This window comes from Schistocerca serialis, chromosome 2 (assembly GCF_023864345.2).
Source record: "Schistocerca serialis cubense isolate TAMUIC-IGC-003099 chromosome 2, iqSchSeri2.2, whole genome shotgun sequence".
NCBI classification, from domain to species: domain Eukaryota; kingdom Metazoa; phylum Arthropoda; class Insecta; order Orthoptera; family Acrididae; genus Schistocerca; species Schistocerca serialis.
The window spans coordinates 1,130,415,726-1,130,438,056 of NC_064639.1; the positions used below are offsets into that span (position 1 = coordinate 1,130,415,726).

Sequence of the window (22,331 nt, forward strand, 5' to 3'; positions counted from 1 at the left end):
CGTCTTTGCTTTAATGACTTCCATCCCAACTCGCGTATCATATCTGCCACACTCTCTCCCCTATTACGTGATAATACAAAACGAGCTGCCCTTTTTTTGCACCCTTTCGATGTCCTCCATCAATCCCACCTGGTAAGGATCCCACACCGAGCAGCAATATTCTAACAGAGGACGAACGAGTGTAGTGTAAGCTGTCTCTTTAGTGGACTTGTTGCATCTTCTAAGTGTCCTACCAATGAAACGCAACCTTTGGCTCGCCTTCCACACAATATTATCTATGTGGTCTTTCCAACTGAAGCTGTTCGTAATTTTAACACCCAGGTACTTAGTTGAATTGACAGCCTTGAGAATTGTACTATTTATCGAGTAATCGAATTCCAACGGATTTCTTTTGGGACTCATGTCGATCACCTCACACTTTTCGTTATTTAGCGTCAACTGCCACCTGCCACACCATACAGCAATCTTTTCTAAATCGCTTTGCCACTGATACTGGTCTTCGGATGAGCTTACTAGAAGGTAAATCACAGTATCATCTGCGAACAACCTAAGAGAACTGCTCAGATTGTCACCCAGGTCATTTATAAAGATCAGGAACAGTAGAGTTCCCAGGACGCTTCCCTGGGAAACACCTGATATCACTTCAATTTTACTCGATGATTTGCCATCTATTACTACGAACTGCGACCTTCCTGACAGGAAATCACGAATCCAGTGCCACAACTGAGACGATACACCTCGGGCCCACAGGCTTGATTAGAAGTCGCTTGTGAGGAACGGTGTCAAAAGCTTTCCGGAAATCTATAAATGCGGAATCAACTTGAGATCCCTTGTCGATAGCGGCCATTACTTCGTGCGAATAAAGAGCTAGCTGCGATGCAAAAGAACGATGTTTTCTGAAACCATGCTGATTACGTATCAATAGATCGTTCCCTTCGAGGTGACTCATAATGTTTGAGTACAATATATGCTCCAAAACCCTACTGCAATCCGACGTCATTGATATAGAACTGTAGTTCGATGGATTACTCCTACTACCCTTCTTAAACACTGGTGTGATCTGCGCAATTTTCCAATCTATCGGTGAGCGAGTGGTTCTGTATGATTGCTAAGTCTTGTCTTTTAAGATGTTTAGCTAAAAAGTTGATAATTCCCTATAAGAATTGCCGCAAATACACAAAACAAGATTTATATTAAGGCAACACAAAAATGGGTGTGGTAAAAACTACTATTTTCCTAAAACATTCAGGGTTTAGTTATAGTTGTTATCAAACTCGATAACAGACTTAATTTATGATAAATGCAGATAATATTTAGGGCTACCCTCTTTAAGGGAAATTTTGGGTGTTTGTGCACTTATTTAGCAATAAGTGCATCACAGTGTGAACCACTAATGTGAACCATAGAGTATGTTTATCTTTGGAGTAAGTGCATCAAACCAGGATAGTCAGGTGACTGTGGGACGACTCTGCTCACCTACAGTTTTCGATAATAGCGAAACTTGAATATTACAGGTATTTGCCTTGTTTTACATACATTTCTGGATGTCTGAGTTTTAGTGCAGTATAGTTGTTGCTACAGATATAAAGAGAAATATATAAAAGGAACACCACTTAATTTTCCTAGCTATGTAAAACAAATGTATGAGGCACTTTATATGTCTTGTATTGTACAAGGATGTAGCCAGGATTTTGCCAAAAGTGGGGAGGGGGGAGGGGTCTGATATGTTAAAGAGGACCATAAAAAGACTCAGGTTTTTCATTCATTCTGAAAATTTCCATGTAGAGCGATAAACTATTTCATTCCAAAATGATCTCGGAGTTTTCACCAAATGGAGACATAGTCTTTATACTTAGGAGTGTTGTATTTTGCCAAACAACTAAGAAGCAGTCATGCTCCAATCGCCATTCACTCTCCAAGGATATTTTACACTCTTCATCTTTCAGTCTCAATTTGAGCTGAGGGAGTGATCAGTAACACATAGTGCTAATTTTTTAGGACACCTTGATTATTATCGACAGGGCTATTGGAATAAAGGGATCTCAGTTCGACAGAGAAGCTACAATAATTTTTGGTGGCAAATGCAAAGGATCTGGAATTATTCAAGCTTACACTTTTGCAAATATCCTCATTTAAGTATGCATCTGTCGCTTCATGCCATGTATGGAAGATAATTTTCTGAGTTAAAGAATGTCCTGGAAGATGAATTCCTGAGCCTCAATAAGGAGAATTTGGATTATTATTTATTTATCATATGGCTTTTATAGCTGGGCTTCTCCAAACAAATGCTTGGCACATCTTCAATGCACCCATTTTCATTGAAGCAGAGGAGCTATATCTTTAAGGGAATTGGAATCTTTCAGGAAAGAAGGGTATTCAGAAGGAATTGGCTATGGCCTATAGAAGGGATCAACCTCAGCATGTAGCCAAACTGAAAATGAGAAATCACAGAAAATCATTTTCAAGGTTGTCAGCAGTTTGATTCAAACCACTTTGCCTTCTGGATTCAGGGATTGCTAGCGTAGTGGCTCAATAAGCAGAGAGCTACCCTAATTCAGCGCAGAAGTTGAAAAAACTGATTGTTGTACATTGTTTTAAAATAAAATAAAAATGTGTCACAAAAATGATTGAATTCTGACATTGCAAGTTTCTTCTTTAATTATGTATGAATCCATGCATATTTTAAAATTTAATTCTGCATGGTAATTCAGCGCGATTTTTGGGCTTCACAGACAAATCCAAATGCAGATTTATGCACTTATTTTCATTTAATGTTGTATATAATTGCATTTACTGCTCTGCTGCCTTGTGAAATACTGAAATATTGCAACTCCAAAGTTCTACCAGCCTTCAAATAATGACTCCAGTGCTAGCATTAAACTGCTATAGATATGTAATTGGGCTAATTTCGTAGTGCACGTTCATTTTTAACTTTCCACAACGCTAGTGGCAAAACAAACACGGTTTTCCTCTCCTTTCGCATCACCAAATGACCCATTATTAGAAACTATCACAGCAGCACACAACACAAAAACAATAAACAATAGCACTTACATTAAATTCAACTGCAAGTAAGAATTGCACTGATTGAGTTAACAACGCCTGACCTCAAACAGGGCCATTAATTGTCATGGCTAAAACACTGACGGGCGACAGCCGATTATACTATGGATATATAGATGGTTTAAATCTATCATTGGCCTTGCTGACTATTAATAGTGTGCATCCCTTTTTCGTCATGTGATTGAGAAACAAATATCTTTAAATTTCACTACATGGAAAAACGGTTGAGTGACATTTCTTCTTGGAAATGGGGGAGGGGAAGGAGGGTCCAGACCTGCTGGAAACCCTCCTCCCTTTGGCTAGGTCCTTGTATTGTAGAGATAATTTCTACAATTTTATGGCCATTTGTTTATGAGATACTGCTAGATAAATTTGCAAGTGTCTTTGAGTAAACTTCCAGTCAGTGCATACATATTAGTACTATGCTCAAATGCAGGTAAAATTCGTACATGACAGTCTGATTAATATCCTACACTTTGTGCAGGTTCTCAAATCCATGTGTGTATCTAAGTATTTCTGTATGAGACGGTTTCCTACTCAGTATCATTGTAACGTAATTAATCAGAACAGATTCGGTAACATGAATCAGTGCAACAAAAACCTAAAGAAATATTTTTGGCTGTGAGTTCTTTTATTATTCCAATATTCGATCATTGATATTGTATTGTTTTTTTTTAATTTTTTGTGCAGAGTGTATGGTTTTACTTTTATGATCATAGATATTTTCTTATGCATAAAGAGTAGAAGAGTAAATAAAGAGAAATTGAAAATAATAATGGATAAGTAGGTGGCGCAGATCGCTTACTGTATTTAGTGTAACAGTTTCATAGTTTCAAATACACTGTGTTTGGTGACACTTCGTCAGCTTCTGCAGTGTCACTGTAGCGTAATTAATTAGAATAGAGATTCGACAGTATGAATAAGCAGAAAACGTAAATAAAATATTGTTGGCTGTCACCTCTTACCTTGTTGTCGGAAAACGTAAATAAAGTGCTGTGCTATGACACTGTGGGAAAAGGCACAATACAATTGCTCCTCATATCTTTAAGCTAAGTTAAGTTCCTGATATCAAACTGTTAAGATGTCTGTAAAACGGGTATACAAAGATTCACGGTGCTTCTAAATGTGATCTATATGTAGCAGCAAGGTAATAAGCCTCAAAGTACGATGAGCGATATATAGGTTAAACTGCATGGTCCCAAAATCACGTGACTTGAACTGCAGGAGATGTTGCGGACAGAGTTCTCGTTGTGCCCATCCGAATGCTCACTTCAAAGATTCTTATAATCTATCTATCGTGTGAACCATAGATCATATGGCGAGAACTATAGAGCATGACTCCTTGATATGAAATCAGAAATGTAGGCGAACAAAGATAAAACACCTATGCATCACGTGACGTATTGCTGTCAAGCGGGTTAACAACAACAGTGTTAGAACCTACGATGGTGGTGGAGAGGGAGTGTTTGCTTTCGTATTTGCATATCCCTTATAGATAGAGTGTAAGTGTTTTCTGTTTTGTGTGTGAAACGATGATGTTCCTTTAAATACATTTGCCGAGAGTGACATCCCCCAGCCTTTAATGAGTTACGCTTGAAATGGGTTTTGTGGTTAATGCATTATGACTCAGTTATTCTCGTGATTGTCACCCACCGAGAGACTCGCCGAAATGTTCAGAAGTAGAAGCTGGTTTGGAGGCGGCTTATGGAAACCGAAAAATCCACATTCATTGGAACATCTTAAGTGAGTAGCTGTCGTTCCGAGTTTTTCTCTAGTTTAGCTTTTGAATGCAATGGACATTGTATCCTGTAACGTGTACACGTAGGAAAGATGTATCATAGTTGTGCTAAATATCCAACAACTAAAATTGATTTCGCTGTTTCCCAGGTATTACGACACCCAACAGCAGCGTTATTAGTGTTATTGTTGTTGTAATTAGTATTAGTAGATGTAGTAGCCGTATTCTATACAGTATCACATTCAACAATTGCATAAAAAAATCATGAATTACAAAACTGTGTGACATTTGGTATTTTATAAAGAATGCATAGGCCACAGTTAACATTTACATACAGATAAAAATGATTTCTGAGACATTTATTCAAAATATTAATTTACGTTAGTGAAAGCACTTGGTAATACTGTTGACATAAGCTGTATGATAAACACGTATATTTATTTGCAGCAGCAAGTTTATTCCTGATATTTATTTACATTGTAATAGCAGTTGATCATTAAAAATTTGAATTCCTTAACAGATTATTTTTTTAATCTCCTAATGGAGGAAAAGAAACAAAACAAAAAAAAAACTAGCGTTTTTTCAGGAACTAGTGTTGAAATTTTTAATGATCTCTTGCTGTTATAGTATAAATGAAAAGCTACAATAAATTAGATTAGATTCAGTTGTAGTTCCATAGACCAGAAGCTGAGATGATTCTCGTGGGTGTGGAACATGTCAAAAAGTATAGCATAAAAAACATAAAACATTTGAATATAATACTTAACTACCTGGTCATTTTGTCAAAATAGGTGATTATATTAGAGTAAACTGGAACTGCTAATATTTACAGAATTAATATGCTGCCAGAATGAAATATTGTTATGCACTTTTAATAAATTTATCATATACAAAATACCTAATCTTGACTATTGTGACCAAGTGCTGTCATAACTGAAATCTAACACACATTTTTACTTGAACTGATTGTGTAGTGAATAGCTATGTTATGTATGTTTGGTATATGTACCAACAAATGTCACTGTTATGGGGTACAGCTAGTGCATGTCAGTGTTACTGTATTCATTTTAAGTTGGCTGAAGAAAACATCTATGTTATGGTTTGCGTTATTTGAATAGTCACTGTTATATCATATTAGGTCTTAGTTTTTGTGCACTTGATTTGGTACTGCAATCAATTTGCAGATTGTTGTGTACGTAGCACTTGATTGTGCAAATTACAAACGGATCCATGTTCTAGCAAGAAAATAAAATGCTGATATTATACACTTTTTACTACCACTTAATCAGATGTAAGGGGGAGAGGATTGCATTTCAACCAATTGAAGATTAATATATTTTTTCCTGTGAAGCACAAAAATTAATTTTTATTAAGTAGGACCATTAGTTACACTACTGTAGTGTGTTGGACATCTTGTAAATTTATATCACAGTCCCGAGTAACTCCCACCATGGATTTTTTTCAACAGCGGAAGGGGTATCTTTCAGCGTCTAAATAATAACAGCTCTTTTTATTTTTATATCAACTAAGCATATATTCCACTGATTTAGTGGGCCAACATTCTATCCATGAACACAAATGCAGCAAAATTATTGATATAAAATGCAAAAAAATAGAAATAGAATTTTCCTACAAATACAACTTTGTTGTCTTTTCCCTGAAAACTCCACAGGATCAATATCCTTTAATTGTAATATTTAAATGATTGTCATTTTTAAGTCTGTATTTTCACAATCTTATCTATGGTATTGAATCGTGCAGAAAAGCTAAACTGTTGAAAGATCATGGAGTAGGCTATAACTTTTCTTGCAACCTTGCATTCATATTTTTTATTTATTCACTTTTTTTTAAGTTATGGATGATTTCCATTTCTTCTCCCAGTTGTATTTTTCCTCACTGCGTTTGAGAGGGTCAGATATCTTTTTCTTCATATTTCTTTCAGTTGTACTTGCTCGCAGTTCTTTGCTTTTTTTCTGTATGCCAAAGACTTCCACAAAAAAACCCTGGGTTTTCTTTATTTGTGTTAGGTTCACATTCAGTTTTGCAGTTTACTTCAGCATACAAACACATGCTACAATGTCCAGGTTATATATTCAGTCTTCAGTGAATGATCTGAATGAATAACTTGTTCAAAGTAGTCAAAAAATTCTTTGACATATTCTCTGTTGAAATCAGTTGGTTTCAAGTTTTTGTAAATTGACCTGTTAGTACAGACTCGTTAAATCCTTGTTACAGTCAGTGTCAGCTATTCTATATGCTTTCCAACTACTTTGTAATATTTGAGCCTACCCATTTTGCATACGTGTATACAAGCTATGATTTTTTTTAATCAGTTGATTCTTCTTATTTCTAACTTTTAATAATGTAATGGTGGAATCCTCTTGGGTCCCATTCAGATCTCTGGGTGGGGACTACTTAGGAGGGTGTAGGGTGTCGTCATCAGAAGAAAAGAAAACTGGCGTTATATGGATTGGAGTGTGGAATGTTAGATCCCTTAATCAAACAGGTAGGTCAGAAAATTTAAAAGGGGAAGTGGATAGGTTGAAGTTAGATGTGGTGGGAATTAGTAATGTTCGGTGACAGGAGGAATAGAATACAAGGTTAAAAATACAAAATCAAACAGGGGTGGGTTTCATAATAAATAAAAAATAGGTATGTGTGTAAACTACTATGAACAGCATAGTGAATGCCAAGATAGAAACGAAGCCCACACCCACCACAGAAGTACAAGTTGATATGCCAACAAGCTCTGCAGGTGATGAAGAGAGTGAAGAGATGTGTGACGAGATAAAAAAAAATTATACAGATAGTGAGAGAGGCGAAAGTTTTGGTAGCAGTGGGGGATTGAAATTCGATAATAGGGGGAAAAAAAGAGGAAACATGGTAAGTGAATATGGACTGGGGAAAGGGATGAAAGAGGAAGCCATCTGACAGAGTTTTGTACAGAGCTAATTTAATCATTGCTATCACTTTGTTTAAGAATCATGAAAGAAGGTTGCACACATTGAAGAGACCTGGAGACTCCGGAAGGATTCAGATTGATTATGTAACATTTGGTAAGACACAGATTTCATAATCAGATTTTAAACTGTTTTACATTTCCAGGGGCGGATTTGGATTCTTATCACAATTTATTGGTTATGAACTGTTGATTAAAACTGAAGAAATTGCAAAAAGGTAGGAACTATGGAGATGGATCTTGGGTAAGTTTAAAGAACCACAGGTTGTTGAAAGTTTCAGAGGGAGCATTAGGCAACACGTGACAATAACAGGGAAAAGGAATACAATAGAAGATGAATGGGTAGCATTAAGAGACGAAATAGTGAAGAGAGCAGAGTATCAAATATGTAAAAAGACATGCCTTGTAGAAATCGTTGGATAACACAAGAGATATTGAATTTAATTGGTGTAAGGAGAAAACATAAAATGCAACAAATGAAGCAGGGGAAAGGAAATAAATATGTCTAAAAAAATATTATAGAACTGAATGAGAATGTAGATGATGATGTGATGGGAGATATGATACTGCGAGAAGAATTTATTGAGCAGTGAAAGATCCAAGGCAAAACAAGGGTGCAGGAGTAGACGACATCCTGTCAGAATTAGTAATTATGTTGGGAGAGCCAGGCATGACAAAACTCTTCCATCTAGTGTGCGAGATGTTTGAGACAGGTGAAATACCCTCAGACTTCAAGAAGAAAATTATAATTCCGTATGATTCTTCAATTTCTCCCGGCGTATTTCTTGCTCGAACAGTCCACGGGTGTACTGCCGGTCCGTAGTGTTCAACGGGCTCAATATTTCGGTGATCAGACATGTCGCCATCATCAAGTGCGCTGACGAATTGAGCTCCTGAGGGCGGGCGGGCGGCCGTCCTAAATCCCCTTCCCCCGCGAGGCGTTCTCTCCATGGCCGCGCATTGGCGGTCGCTGAGAGGCTGGCGTCGGCATCTGTGGTGGCGTTGGTGTAACTGATACTGAAATGTAAACTTTCACGGCCGGAAATATCATGTCCCATTATAATTATCCGGGCTGTTATGCCGTGGTCGGTTGATGAATTCTAAGTTGATTCCCAACGTTTCGTCTCCGACTGCGGGAGACATCTTCAAGGGGGTCCGTAGCTTGATGGAAGGTCCAACACACACACTGGCTCGCTACTGACTGCCGCTAAATTCCGTGTCCGCGTGCCCCCGCGCCGCGGCGTGACGTCACGTGTTTTGAAAATGTCGATCGCCGTTGCCATCACCCAGTAGTGGACGAGTGGTACACATCATCTTTAACACCGGCATCCATATACCGTTTAATTTGACGCCCTCCTCCTTTCGGTTGAAATTATTTGGGTGTTTAGCGATTTCGATTGCCTCCCTGTAGAGCCTTTCGTAGTATCCGCTCGTGGCCGCTAGTACTTGCGTCTCCTCGAAACGAATATTGTGGTTCCCTGGCTGGAAAGCATGCTCCGCAACAGCTGATCGTTCCATTTCTCCTCTTCTACAATTTCCCTTGTGCTCTTCCAAACGTTTAGAAACAGTTCTTTTGGTGGTACCCACATAAACATCACCATGCTGTGGCAGTCAGTAGCGAGCCAGTGTGTGTGTTGGACCTTCCATCAAGCTACGGTCCCCCTTGAAGATGTCTCCCGCAGTCGGAGACGAAACGTTGGGAATCACCTCAGAATTCATCAACCGACCACGGCATAACAGCCCGGATAATTATAATGGACACGTTGGTGTAACTGCCTCGTCCGCCCTGGTCGCTCGTTCGTTTCTTTGCTGAGCCTCTTTTTAATTAGACTTAGTGCTGGTTCCCATGCGTTGCTGAGGTTATAGCTGCAATCTCTGTTGATGAGTCCATCTCTGGTACGAATTTCGATAGCCTCTCCAACAACGCTGTCCCAGTATTTAGATGTCTGTGCCAATACCCTGGTATGTTGGTAGTCCATTTCGTGATTTTTGGACAAAGAGTGCTCTGCGACTGCTGACTTGTTGGGGTACATAAGTCGAGTGTGCCTCTGATGTTCTCGGCAATGATCTGCTATTGTCCGCACTGTCTGTCCGATGTAAGTCTTCCCACACTCTCAGGAAATCTGGTATACTATGCCGGCCTTCTGCAAACCAAGATCGTCTTTGACACTTCCCAGTAATGCGCGTGTTTTATTGGGCGGGCAAAAGACAGTTCCTACTCGGTGTTTCCTCAATATTCGTCCTATTTTCCCCGATAGTGCACCAGTATACGGTATATAGACTGTGGCTATTGCTTCCTCCGTCTCCACACGCTGTACTGCAGAGGTGGGGCGGAGAGTGCGTCTGATCTGCTATTCCGAGTACCCATTTTTCCGAAATACAGTTTTGAGGTGTTCCAGCTCATGGGGCAGACTCTCTGCGTCCGAGATGGTACACGCCCTGTGCACCGTGTTTTTAGTACCCCTATACCTCTGCAAATAGTGGTGGTAGCTATTTGCATGCGAATACAGGTCGGTGTGCATTTTCTTCCTGTATACCCCATGGCCCAGGGTGCCATCCGCTCTTATTTTGACCATGATGACCAGGAATGGTTAACCTCCTTCTGCTTCTGTCTCCATATGAGTTTGATGTTCGGATGTATGGAGTGCAGGTGTGTAATGAAGTCTATAAGCTTGTCTCTTCCATGGGGCCATATCACAAATGTTTCATCAACTTAACATAGGAAACAAGTAGGTTTCCATTTGGATAACGCCAAAGCTTCCTCCTCGAAATACTCCATATAGAAATCCGCGGCCACAGGTGATAGTGGGCTCCCCATTGTGACTCCTTCTGTTTGCTCATAGTATTCTCCATTAAACAGAAAATACGTGGAGATCAGAACATGCCTGAGAAGGTCGGTCATCTTCTCGTCAAATTTCTGTGCAATGAGGTCAACTGACTCTCGAAGAGGCACCCTGGTGAATAATGAGACAACATCAAAACTCACTAGGATATCTGAGCCTTTCAGCTTGAAGTTCTCGAGACGTTTTACGAAATCCATAGAATTCCGAATGTGATGAGGGCATTTACCCACATAAGGGCTTAGTAGTTCTGCCAGGTATTTGGCCAGCAAATATGTAGATGCCCTAATGTTGCTGACAATTGGGCATAACGGCACCCCTTCTTTGTGGACTTTAGGGAGTCCATAAAGTCTTGGCGGTACAGGTCCTTGAGGTGTCAATTTCTTGGCGACACCCTCCGGTAAATCTGCGTTCTTGAGAGGAGCCCTAATCTTGTTCTCCACCTTCTTTGTGGAGTCAGCGTTGATCTTCCTGTAAGATTCGTCACTTAGCAGGCTCTGCATCTTGTCAATGTAGTCCTTATGGGAAAGGACAACTGTAGCATTGCCTTTGTCAGCTGGTAAGACAACAATCTCAGGGCTCTATCTCAGGTCTCGAATGGCTGCCCTCTTCTTCCTGGTAATATTCGACTTGATCGGTTTAGTTGTCGTCAGAGCACGGCAGGTTTCCCGGCGCACTTCTTCGGGTGCTTCAGGTGGTAGTCGCGCAGCAACCTGTTCAACTGCACTGTCGATGTCCGTTACCGCCATGAACCTAGGTGTGGGTGCAAAATTAAGTCCCTCCTCCAGAACAGAGACTGCATCACCAGTCAGCTCAATGTCCGTGAGATTGATGACCGTCTTGCGTGGGGCCTCCAGCGATGGTTTGTCAGAGAGACGAGAAAATTTAGATATCTGACGTCCTGAGGCCTTCTTATGTGCAACATTGGTGGTCACCCAGGTAACACCATCAATCCAGTCCCAGGTCCCGGGATTAAAATGATTGGCTAGTTGTAGATGTAGTTTAAGCAGTTCCTGGGAGTTGTACTCAAGGCTGCGGTGGGTAAAGTGCACCCTCTCATGACCCAAGGTGAGGCTAGCATGCTTCTTAATTCTCTTAGCTGCTGCAGAGTCGATGTGATGCATGACCTTAGCAAAGTTTGGCACAACCTGATCGGCACGACATCTCTTCAGAAAGGCAAAAGCACTCAGCAAACGGCTCCTTCGGTGGCGCAGATTGTCGAATTTCTTCATGCTGCGATACATCTCCTCCCTGTAGAGGTATATGATGTGATTCTTCAACTTCTCCTGACATATTTCTTGCTCGAACAGTCCATGACTGTACTGCTGGTCCATAGTGTCCAATGGGCACAATATTTCTGTGATCAGATGAGCACTGTTTGTCCGAAAAACATGAAATGGATTACCAACATTCCAGGGTCTTGGCACAGACATCTAAATACTGGGACAACGTCGTTAGAGAGGCTATTGAAATTCATACCATGGACGGACTCATCAACAGAGATTGAGGCTATAACCTCAGCAGGGCATAGGGACCAGCACTGAGTCTAATTAAAAAGAGGCTCAGCAAAGAAAATGAACGAGCGACCAGGGCGGACGAGGCAGTTACACCGACGCCACCACAGACGCTGCCGCCAGCCTCTCAGTAACCGCCAACACGCAGACCGTGGTGAAAATGCCTTACAGGGGAAGGGGATTTAGGACGGCTGCCCGCCCTCAGGAGCTCAGTTTGTCAGCACACCTGACGATGGCGACATGTCTGATCACCGAAATATTGTGCCCCTTGGACACTATGGACCGACAGTACACCTTTGGACTGTTCGAGCAAGAAATACGCCGGGAGAAGTTGAAAAATCACATGAAACTATTATGTTCTTCTTGAAGTCTGAGGGTATTTCGTCTGTCTCAAACATCTTGCACACCAGATGGAAGAGTTTTGTCCTGCCTGGCTCTCCCAACATAATCACTAATTCTGACAGGATGTCATCTACTCCTGCACACTTGTTTTGACTTGGATCCTTCACTGCTCAATAAATTCTTCTCACAGTATCATATCTCCCATCTTATCGTCATCTACATTGTCATTCAGTTCTATAATATTGCCTTCAAGTTCATCTCCCTTGTATAGACCCTCTATGTACTCTTTCCACCTTTCAGCTTTCCCTCCTTTGCTTAGGACTGGTTTTTCGTCTGAACTCTTGATATTCATACAGCTGATTCTCTTTTCTTGAAAGATCACTCCAATTTTCCTGTAGGCTGTATTTATTACTCTCCTAGTGATATATGCTTCTAAATCCTTACATTTGTCCTGTAGCCACTCCTGCTTAGCCATGTTGCAATTTCTGTGAATCTCATTTTTTAGACATTTGTATTTCCTTTCCCCTGCTTCAGTTGTTGCATTTTTATGTTTTCTCCTTACACCAATTAACTTCAATATCTCTTGTGTTATCCAAGGATTTCTACTAGGCATGTCTTTTTACATATTTGATCCTCTGTTGCCTTCACTATTTCATCTCTTAATGCTACCCATTCATCTTCTATTGTATTCCTTTTCCCTGTTATCGTCACGTGTTGCCTAATGCTCCCTCTGAAACTTTCAACAACCTGTGGTTCTTTAAACTTACCCAAGATCCATCTCCATAGTTTCCTTCTTTTTGCAATTTCTTCAGTTTAAATCAACAGTTCATAACCAATAAATTGTGATAAGACTCCAAATCCGCCCCTGGAAATGTATAACAGTTTAAAATCTGATTATGAAATCTATGTTAAGGAAAGGCAAACCTACATTTATAGCATTTGTAGACTCAGAGAAGGCTTTTGATGATGATGACTGGATCTTGAAAGGAGTATCTAAGATGGACATCAACAAAAGTAAAACAAGAATAATTGTTGTTTAATTAAGTCAGGTGATGCTGAAAGAATTAGATCAGAAAATGAGACACTTAAAGTAGTTGGTAAGTTTTGTTATTTGGGCAGCAAAATAACTGATGATGTCCGACGTAGAGAGGATATAAAATGTAGACTGACAATGGCAAGAAAAGCATTTTTGAAGAGAATAAATTTAACATCAAATATTGATTTAGGCGTTAGGAATTTTTTTCGAAATTTTTTGTATGGAATGTAGCCACATATAGGAGTGAAACATGGATGATCAAAAGTTTAGATGAGAAAGAGTAGAAGCTTTTGAAATGTGCTGCTACAGAAAATGCAGACGATTGGATGATTATATTGAGTAACTAATGAGGAGGTACTGAATAGAATTGCGAAGACAAGAAATTTGTGCCACATCCTGACACGAAAATAGATTTAATTGGTAGTAGGACACATTCTGAGACATTGAGGGATCACTAATTTAGCACTGGAGGGAAGCTTGGAGGGTAAAAACCATAGAAATATTCCAAAAGCACATTCAGAAGGACATAGACTGCAGTAGTTGTTTGCAGATAGGCTGCAATAGTTGTTTGTAGATGAACAGGCTTGCACAGGATAGAATAGCAGGGAGAGCTGCATCAAACCAGTCTTTGGACTGAAGACCACAATAACAACAATCATGGAAAAGGAAGAGTATGTAGAGAAGGTCCTCAGCACATTGGAAAGGATCTTCTGTAATCATTGAGTAAACAGGTGAAGACTAAAGTGACAGTATGCAGTACTGAAGAAGAATGTGGACCTTCAAAAATAAGAATTGCAAGAGAGGGAATAGAAATGATAGAGGTATGGGTACAGGATCATAAGGGATGATAGAAGCTGGAAAGAAATTGTGAGCGGAAGACTGCAGGCGAAAATTGAATTTAGTTTTAGAAAGAATTTACTCAATGGCAAGAACATCAGTCTGGAGTAAGGAAACTAATCATATACAGGTGTGAAACTTGGACAATAGGAAAACAAGATAGAAGACAGCTAGAAGCCATGAAGATTCCATGCTACAGCAGGATGATGATGATTGTTGGAGAGATGTGTGTTATCAATCTAAGGTGCTGAGAAGAGTGCAGGAAACCAGACCGCCACAAAGGCACATCCAAACAGGAAGAGACAAAGTTAAATTACTCATTTTAAGATGCAACAAAATCATTGGAACAATAGCAAAAGGAGTTATTAAGGGAAGGAATCACCAGGGACAACCAAGGATGTACAACAGCAGATGTGAATGATGTGGGATGTACAGCATATGCGGCAATGAAGAGGACGGAGGCAGGAGAAGGGAGTGGCATACTGCTACAAACCAACTCCAGGGTTGAACACTAAGTAGAGAAAACGTACATTGTCCATTTGCATTTGTAATCATAAAGCTGACATTCTTCATTTGGAGTGAAAATTTTCTGTCTTGTGTATTTTACCGTTTCTTAATACACCAAAGAATTCAGAATACTGCTTCTCATGTAGATCTGCAGCAGTTCCAAGGGATATGATCTTCTACAGCTTTCATGGCCTTGCATTCTTTTCCTCAATCGCTTCTAGTTCAATACACCTGTTTTTGCAAGTTCTCACCATGTTACCCAAATCTAAAAGGAAACAATTTGTGGGCATTATTCCATATAGTAATATATGATATTATTTCATATAAAAATAAACTGTTTAAGTAGGATGGGGTACATTTAACAGGGTTAAAATCAATCCTCAAGGTTAAAGCATTCTTACTACTTTTAGAGAAAGTGTTTTGAGTGGTATTTAGTACATTTAGGTGAAGAATTTCTGAGTTAAGTGGGCAAAATAATCTCATTTACGTCAGTTCATATTAAGTATGCGCTATTGAAAACAAAATTTAACTATTATTTTGCACACCACAAACAATATTTATTGAATAGCAATACTCTTATGGATTATAATGGATGTGTTGTCAGTTATTGTTCTGCTTGGGAACGTGATTATTTATAGGCCAATTAAACAGCCATTCCAGTGCTGAAAAAGTTGAGTAATGAAGCCTTTTGTAGAAGATTTCTGTCTTAGTGGCACAGTGCTAGGTGCCAGACTACAAATACAGAGGTCACGGGTTTGATTTCTTGTCAGTATCAAGATTTTAATCTGTCATTTATCACTTTTTACACATCTGGTGATGGTTTTTAATGAGAAAAGTGCCGAATTGCATAGTGATTCAGGATCCATGTTAACTGTTGGTCCCTCTGTAATTGGGTGGATAAGTCAGTTCAAAGGTAGTGGCATTCCACCTCCTATAGGACCATAGCTAGTAAACTATTCTGGTACTCAAACCAACATTCAGGTTGATGGTAGCTTTCATGGACTTAAAATGATGATGATTTAAAGACTATCAAATAAATGATTTTGAACTTGTGAAGTGTACAGGGAAGGACAACAGATTACTGTTTGTGGGGCAAAAATAAGAGAAAAGGCCGGAATTACAAAGTAAAATTAAGGCAGCCAATTCTGTTTCTATTTTTTCGATTTTATATCAGTAATTTTGCTGCATTCGTATTTGCACATATATTATAGGCCTGTTACACCAATAAAATATGTGTAGTTGGTTAAAAATATACAGAGCTGTTGTTATTTAGGTGCTGAAAAGTACCCAATCCCATGTTGAAAAGTGCTCCGTGGTAGGGGTATATTCCAGTAAGAATGTGTTTTGACTTAAATTTGAAATTTAGCCTTTTGTTTGCTACTGGGAAGCATTGAATTTTTTTTTTTTTTTTCCAAATTGTCCATCCTACTATACTAGGGGCTAATAGACAGTACTGGTTACAAAAAATAAAATATTGTGTTCCATATGAGAAAATTGTAATCTAAAGTTGGTTGAAATGTGCCTCACTTTTCCCTACAGTGATTTCAGCCATATTCATTGTGTGCAGTCTCATTTGACTTCCAAATTTTGTTTGTGTTTTGTGTATTATGAATTAAAAAGCATACCATAAAATTGCACTGTTTCAGGTACCTGTACAATGTTTTATCTAAAAACCAATCAGTGTCAGAAACAAATAGAGGACTTCTTGTAGAAACATTGAGGTCAATTGCTGAAATACTAATATGGGGTGACCAAAATGACAGCAGTGTCTTTGAGTAAGTATTCCCTGTTGAGAATTACAGTGACAGTATTGTGTTATTTGGGAAGTACTGTACAGTTTAGTAATATTTTACATTATATTTTCAGCTTTTTCTTGGAAAAAAACATGCTGTCTTTCTTTTTAAAAATAATGAAGCAAAAATGTGGAAGCTATGTTTGTGTGCAGCTACTGCAGACCTTAAATATTTTATTTGAAAATATTCGAAATGAAACGTCTTTGTGTGAGTACAGTTGTTTAAGTTTATTTTGTATTGGTTTGGTGCTTTAAATATAGGGTTAGCCTATTCATGTTTACTGATTATGTAGCTAAACCGTGACCTTTCTGATTTATGTTAAAAACTAAAATAGTAACAAAATTTGTGTAAGTACTTAAATTAGCATCCCTATTAGGGTTTTTAAGATAAACTGTTATGCAGCTCAAAACAATTCATCTCTAAGATGTAAGGCCAAAAAAGATCAAGACGAGCATAAGGAAAATGACAAATTTTGCTGAGGATGTAAGAGATGGTGAACAACACTTGCACAGAATGCTATTGACACTGAGTATCTCAGAGATAATGACATGTAAGAATGTGAAAAGAAATTTGTATTAGACATTAATTAGTCATATGAATATAATAGAGGGAAACATTCCACATGGGAAAAATATATCTAAAAACATAGATGATGAGACTTACCAAACAAAAGCGTTGGCAGGTCGATACACACACAAACAACCGTTTGTTGCAAAAGCTTGAATTTTGTGTGTATGTTTGTGTGTCTATCGACCTGCCAGCACTTTTGTTTGGTAAGTCTCATCATCTTTGTTTTCAGATACATTAATTAGTCATTCATATATAATTAATTAATGATGGAAAAGGCATTATGCATGCGCGCGCGCACACACACACACACACACACACACACACACACACACACACACACACACACACACACACACACACACACACACAAATCAACCAACATTATCTCTCTGTGTTGAGGTGCGAGTGCAGTGAGCATATCTCTGGGTAAAGTGAGCAGCGTTTTTGGTCAGGGTGAGTAATGGGGTACAGAAGAAGCATGGGGTGTGGAGAGGGAGGGATAGCAGGGTAGAGGTGGGGGAAGATGCTGTGATACCTCTGATAGTGTGATGGAATGTAGTTACAGGATGGCGGGATAGTGGGCTGTTGTGTACAGCATTGGGTTGCTATATTTGTGAGCAAATCAGAAGAGGTGGGAAGCAGCGAAGGTGAAAGGCTATCCAGGTGCTCTGTGTGGATAGCAGGCAGATATTAGGCTTGAGCAGGAGCAGATAAGGGATTAGATACAGTTGGACACAGGTTAGTTGAGGTTGAGACCAGGGAGTGTCAGGAATGGAGAATATGTTTTAAGAGAGTTCCCACCTGCACAATTAAGTAAAGTTGATGTTGTTTGGAAGAATCCAGATGGCAAAGGCTGTGAAACAGTGGTTGTAGTCAGTCACACTGTGTTCTGTGGCATGGTCGGCAACTGGGTGATCCAGTGTCCTCTTGGCCATTCACGCTCACAGTGTTTGTAACAAAGTTGTCACAGGTGCCCTCAGCTTTGACTAGGTAGAAAAACCCTGTGATGGAACTGGAGTAGAAGGTTGTGGGAGGATGTATATGGTACAGGTGTTGCATCTAGGAGCATTAAAGGTATATGAGCCATGGGGCAAGGGGTTGGGAGCAGTGGTGGGTTAGGGACATTATGCAGTTTAGGTGGATGGCAGAATACCACTGTGGGAATGGTGGGAGTATAGTGCAGAGAATATTCCTCATTTCAGGGCACGATGAGAGGTAGTTGAAACCCTGGCGAGAACATGGTTCAGTTGTTGCAGTCTGGAGTTGTACTGATTCATGTAGGAGAGTACTCTTTTGTAGCCAGTCAGTAGGTACATGTGGGATGATAAATCACTGAGAGGAGACAGTGCAGGAGAGATCGCTTTCTGGATTATGTGGGGAGGGTGATTTTGGCCTGTGAAGCCCTCAGCAAGGTCCTTCACTGTTTGTAGAGAGACTGCTTGTCACTGCAGATGTAACAACTGCGGGTGGCTAGGCTGTATGGAAGGGTCTTTTTGTTGTGAAATGAGTGGCAGCTGTTGCCATGGAGGTATTGTTGGTGAATGCTAGGTTTGATAAGGATGGAGTTACTGATGGAGCCATCTGTGAGATAGAGACAGGCATGGAGGAAGGTGGTGTGTTGTGCTGAAGAGGACCAAGTACAACAGATGATGATGATGATGATGATGATGATGAGGTTCTTGAGGAATGTAGAGAGAGTCCCATGAAGATCTCATCAATGAATTTGAACCAGGGGATGGATTTAGGATTCCCAGTTAGTATTAAGAATTCCTCTTTATGGCCTATGAATAGTTGAGTACCTACACTGGACCATGATATCGAGATCGAGCTGGATGCACCAGCATTGGCCATTCAGAGTTGTTTGCTTTTGTGTCCTTACTGTGGGATTGTGCACTTCTTGTCAGTTGGCAATAGCCTCTGGTGGCCGTTTGATGGTAGGAAACTGTGCAGGCTTTTCTAATCCAGTTGTGTTGATGATTCTGAATGTTTCTGATTGGTAACTTTACTTTCGTACACAGTTATTTGTTTGATCTTGGTTTTTCTCTCAGTATGCTAATGTGGTTGTGTGTGTATGTCATTGACAATTCTTGGATTTCACGTTTTGGGTTACTCTTGGTTTGTCCTGTCAGATTTTTGTACAGTTACTGCCATCAACCATTCAGTCTTTCCAGCCAGACACCAATTTCTCAGAAACTGACTTGTCTCTCCCCCCCCCCCCCCCCTCACACACACACACACACACACACACACAATCTGGCTTGTGCATTAGTAAAGTGGTGATAGGGCTTACTGTCACATGCCAATTAACTCAAAATGATTTTGTTAGCTTTGGCACTGTAAACAGTTAGAAGAGATGCAGCTGCAACAATAGTTGGAACTGAAGTGACTGCAACAACAACAGCAACATATCGACTGCAATAACAACTTCAGCAGAAGCAGGTGTGGGAGATATTCAAACAAAATGCAAAGCTGATCTGAAATGTGATTTATGCATCCGATGGGGGGCAAGCATCTATGGAATAATCTTTGCACCCACTCTTGCCATTCACTTTGCTTGACAACACTGTAGAGAAGTGGGAAAACTGCCTATGTACATTTTTGCTGTATTGCAAGGTAAGCAACATAACAGATCCTGCAGGCTACAGCAGTTTGCTACATAGCAGTAGCAGTTTGTGCAAGAATGTGCAAAAGCTGTGAACACTCATGGACCCTTAAGCATTAGAGCTTGACAAATTGTGGAATTTGTTGAGGGAGCATTTCTGTCTCCAGATGCATATTGTGCGAGCAAGATTGCAGCTTAACTAATACAGGAAGTGTAATGATAAGTCTTGTGCTTCTTGGATAGTGGACTTACAAGGGCTCATCCATAAATGCAAGTTTGAAAGTACTACACTACTGGCCATTAAAATTGCTACACCAAGAAGAAATGCAGATGATAAACGGGTATTCATTGGACAAATATATTATACTAGAACTGACATGTGATTAGATTTTCACACAATTTGGGTGCATAGAACCTGGGACATCAGTACCCAGAACAACCACCTCTGGCCGTAATAACGGCCTCAATATGATTGGGCATTGAGTCAAACAGAGCTTGGATGGTGTGTACAGGTACAGCTGCCCATGCAGCTTCAACACGACACCATAGTTCATCAAGAGTAGTGACTGGCGTATTGTGACGAGCCAGTTGCTCAGCCACCATTGACCAGACATTTTCAATTGGTGAGAGATCTGGAGAATGTGCTGGCCAGGGCAGCAGTCGAACATTTTCTGTATCCAGAAAGGCCCGTACAAGACCTGCAACATGCAGTCGTGCATTATCCTGCTGAAATGTAGGGTTTCGCAGGGATCGAATGAAGGGTAGAGCCACGGGTCATAACACATCTGAAATGTAACGTCCACTGTTCAAAGTGCCGTCAATGCGAACAAGAGGTGACGGAGACGTGTAACCAGTGGCACCCCATACCATCACACCGGGTGATACGCCAGTATGGCGATGACGAATACACGCTTCCAGTGTGCGTTCACCGCGATGTCGCCAAACACAGATGCGACCATCATGATGCTGTAAACAGAAACAGGATTCATCCGAAAAAATGATGATCTGCCATTTGTGCACCAAGGTTCATCGTTGAGTACACCATCGCAGGCGCTCCTGTCTGTGATGCAGCATCAAGGGTAACCGCAGCCATGGTCTCCGAGCTCATAGTCCATGCTGCTGCAAATGTCGTCGAACTGTTCATGCAGATGGTTGTTGTCTTGCAAACGTCCCCATCTGTTCACTCAGGGATCGAGACATGTCTGCACGATCCATTACAGCCATGCAGGTAAGATGCCTGTCATCTCGACTGCTAGTGATACGAGTCCGTTGGGATCCAGCACGGCGTTCCGTATTACCCACCTGAACCCACCGATTCCATATTCTGCTAACAGTCATTGGATCTCGACCAACGCGAGCAGCAATGTTGTGGTATGATAAACCGCAATCGCGATAGGCTACAATCCGACCTTTATCAAAATTGTAAACGTGATGGTATGCATTTCTCCTCCTTACGCGAAGCATCACAACGTTTCGCCAGGCAACGCTGGTCAACTGCTGTTTGTGTATGAGAAATCGGTTGGAAACTTTCCTCTTGTCAGCACGTTGTAGGTGTCGCCACTGGTGCCAAACTTGTGTTAATGCTATGAAAAGCTAATCATTTGCATATGACAGCATCTTCTTCCTGTTGGTCAAATTTCACGTCTGTAGCATGTCATCTTTGTGGTGTAGCAATTTTAATGGCCAATAGCGTAATTGTGGTGTCTTATAGATTGATTCCGTAATAAGAGGTAATTGTAAGATTAGCACTCGAAAATGAGAACCTGACTAGAGTTTCATAGTCATCAGACCCTTAGTTAAGTACGATTGCAAATATTGAGGTATCTGCGACTGATCAAAATGAGTTTTCAGACGTTGGCAAATAACTCAGTCTCTCAGGTGGCAATCAGGCTGTGACACCTGAGTAAAGAAGCAGATTTCAGTAGACCAGTAAACAGGTGCAACCTAACCTAGCTTAGATAATGAGAGAAGTCCCCCCCCCCCCCCCCCTCCCCCACTGCGCCGGACATTTCGGATGGAAGAGGCGTACAGATGGACAGCGTTCACTTTCTGTACTTGTGGCACATGAGAGGCAACCATCCCTCAGCATTGTTTTCATTGTCATTTATGTTCAAGTCATGTCCCAAGTGTTAGATGCAGCAACAATGTCACCAGTGGCCACATTTTTTCAACACATGTTATGCATATCTCAAGCAAGGGCAATTGACAATAATGTGCCAGAACAACACAGTGTGCAACTGCCAGTTTTCACCATTACACTGTTGACAGAAGAACCTGACCAAGCATTGGTTTTCGCTTCAACTCCAGTGTTGACAGAACCCAATCAAGCACCTCTTAAATTACTGCTTAAGTAGAATAGCAATAGTGTTATGACCCAATCCAGTTTTCTCTGCAGCAGTAGTTTCTTTGATTAACCAGGAAACCTGTTAGCATTTGGGATCTCTCTGTCTGAAGGTACTGCTTCAACAGGTTATCTCATATAGCTGCAAAAAATTCCTTCTAAAGGGCAAATTAGACTGTGGGCAAAATA

The 22,331-nt window shown here is 40.3% G+C and overlaps 1 protein-coding gene across 4 annotated transcripts in view; it reads left to right on the forward strand.

Annotated features, from left to right (window-relative positions):
- The first annotated feature begins 4,464 nt into the window (after positions 1-4,464).
- The window catches only part of LOC126458591 (protein CLEC16A homolog), a 243,512-nt gene continuing 225,645 nt past the window's right edge, over positions 4,465-22,331 (forward strand). For all 4 annotated transcript variants that reach the window (XR_007585664.1, XM_050095734.1, XM_050095735.1 and 1 more), the window contains exons 1-3: positions 4,465-4,806; positions 16,483-16,611; positions 16,703-16,836. Coding sequence is in view for 3 of the 4 variants with exons in the window: in XM_050095734.1 (XP_049951691.1) it covers positions 4,733-4,806; positions 16,483-16,611; positions 16,703-16,836 (337 nt within the window). In the remaining variant the exon portion in view is untranslated. The remainder of the gene's footprint in view (positions 4,807-16,482; positions 16,612-16,702; positions 16,837-22,331) is intronic.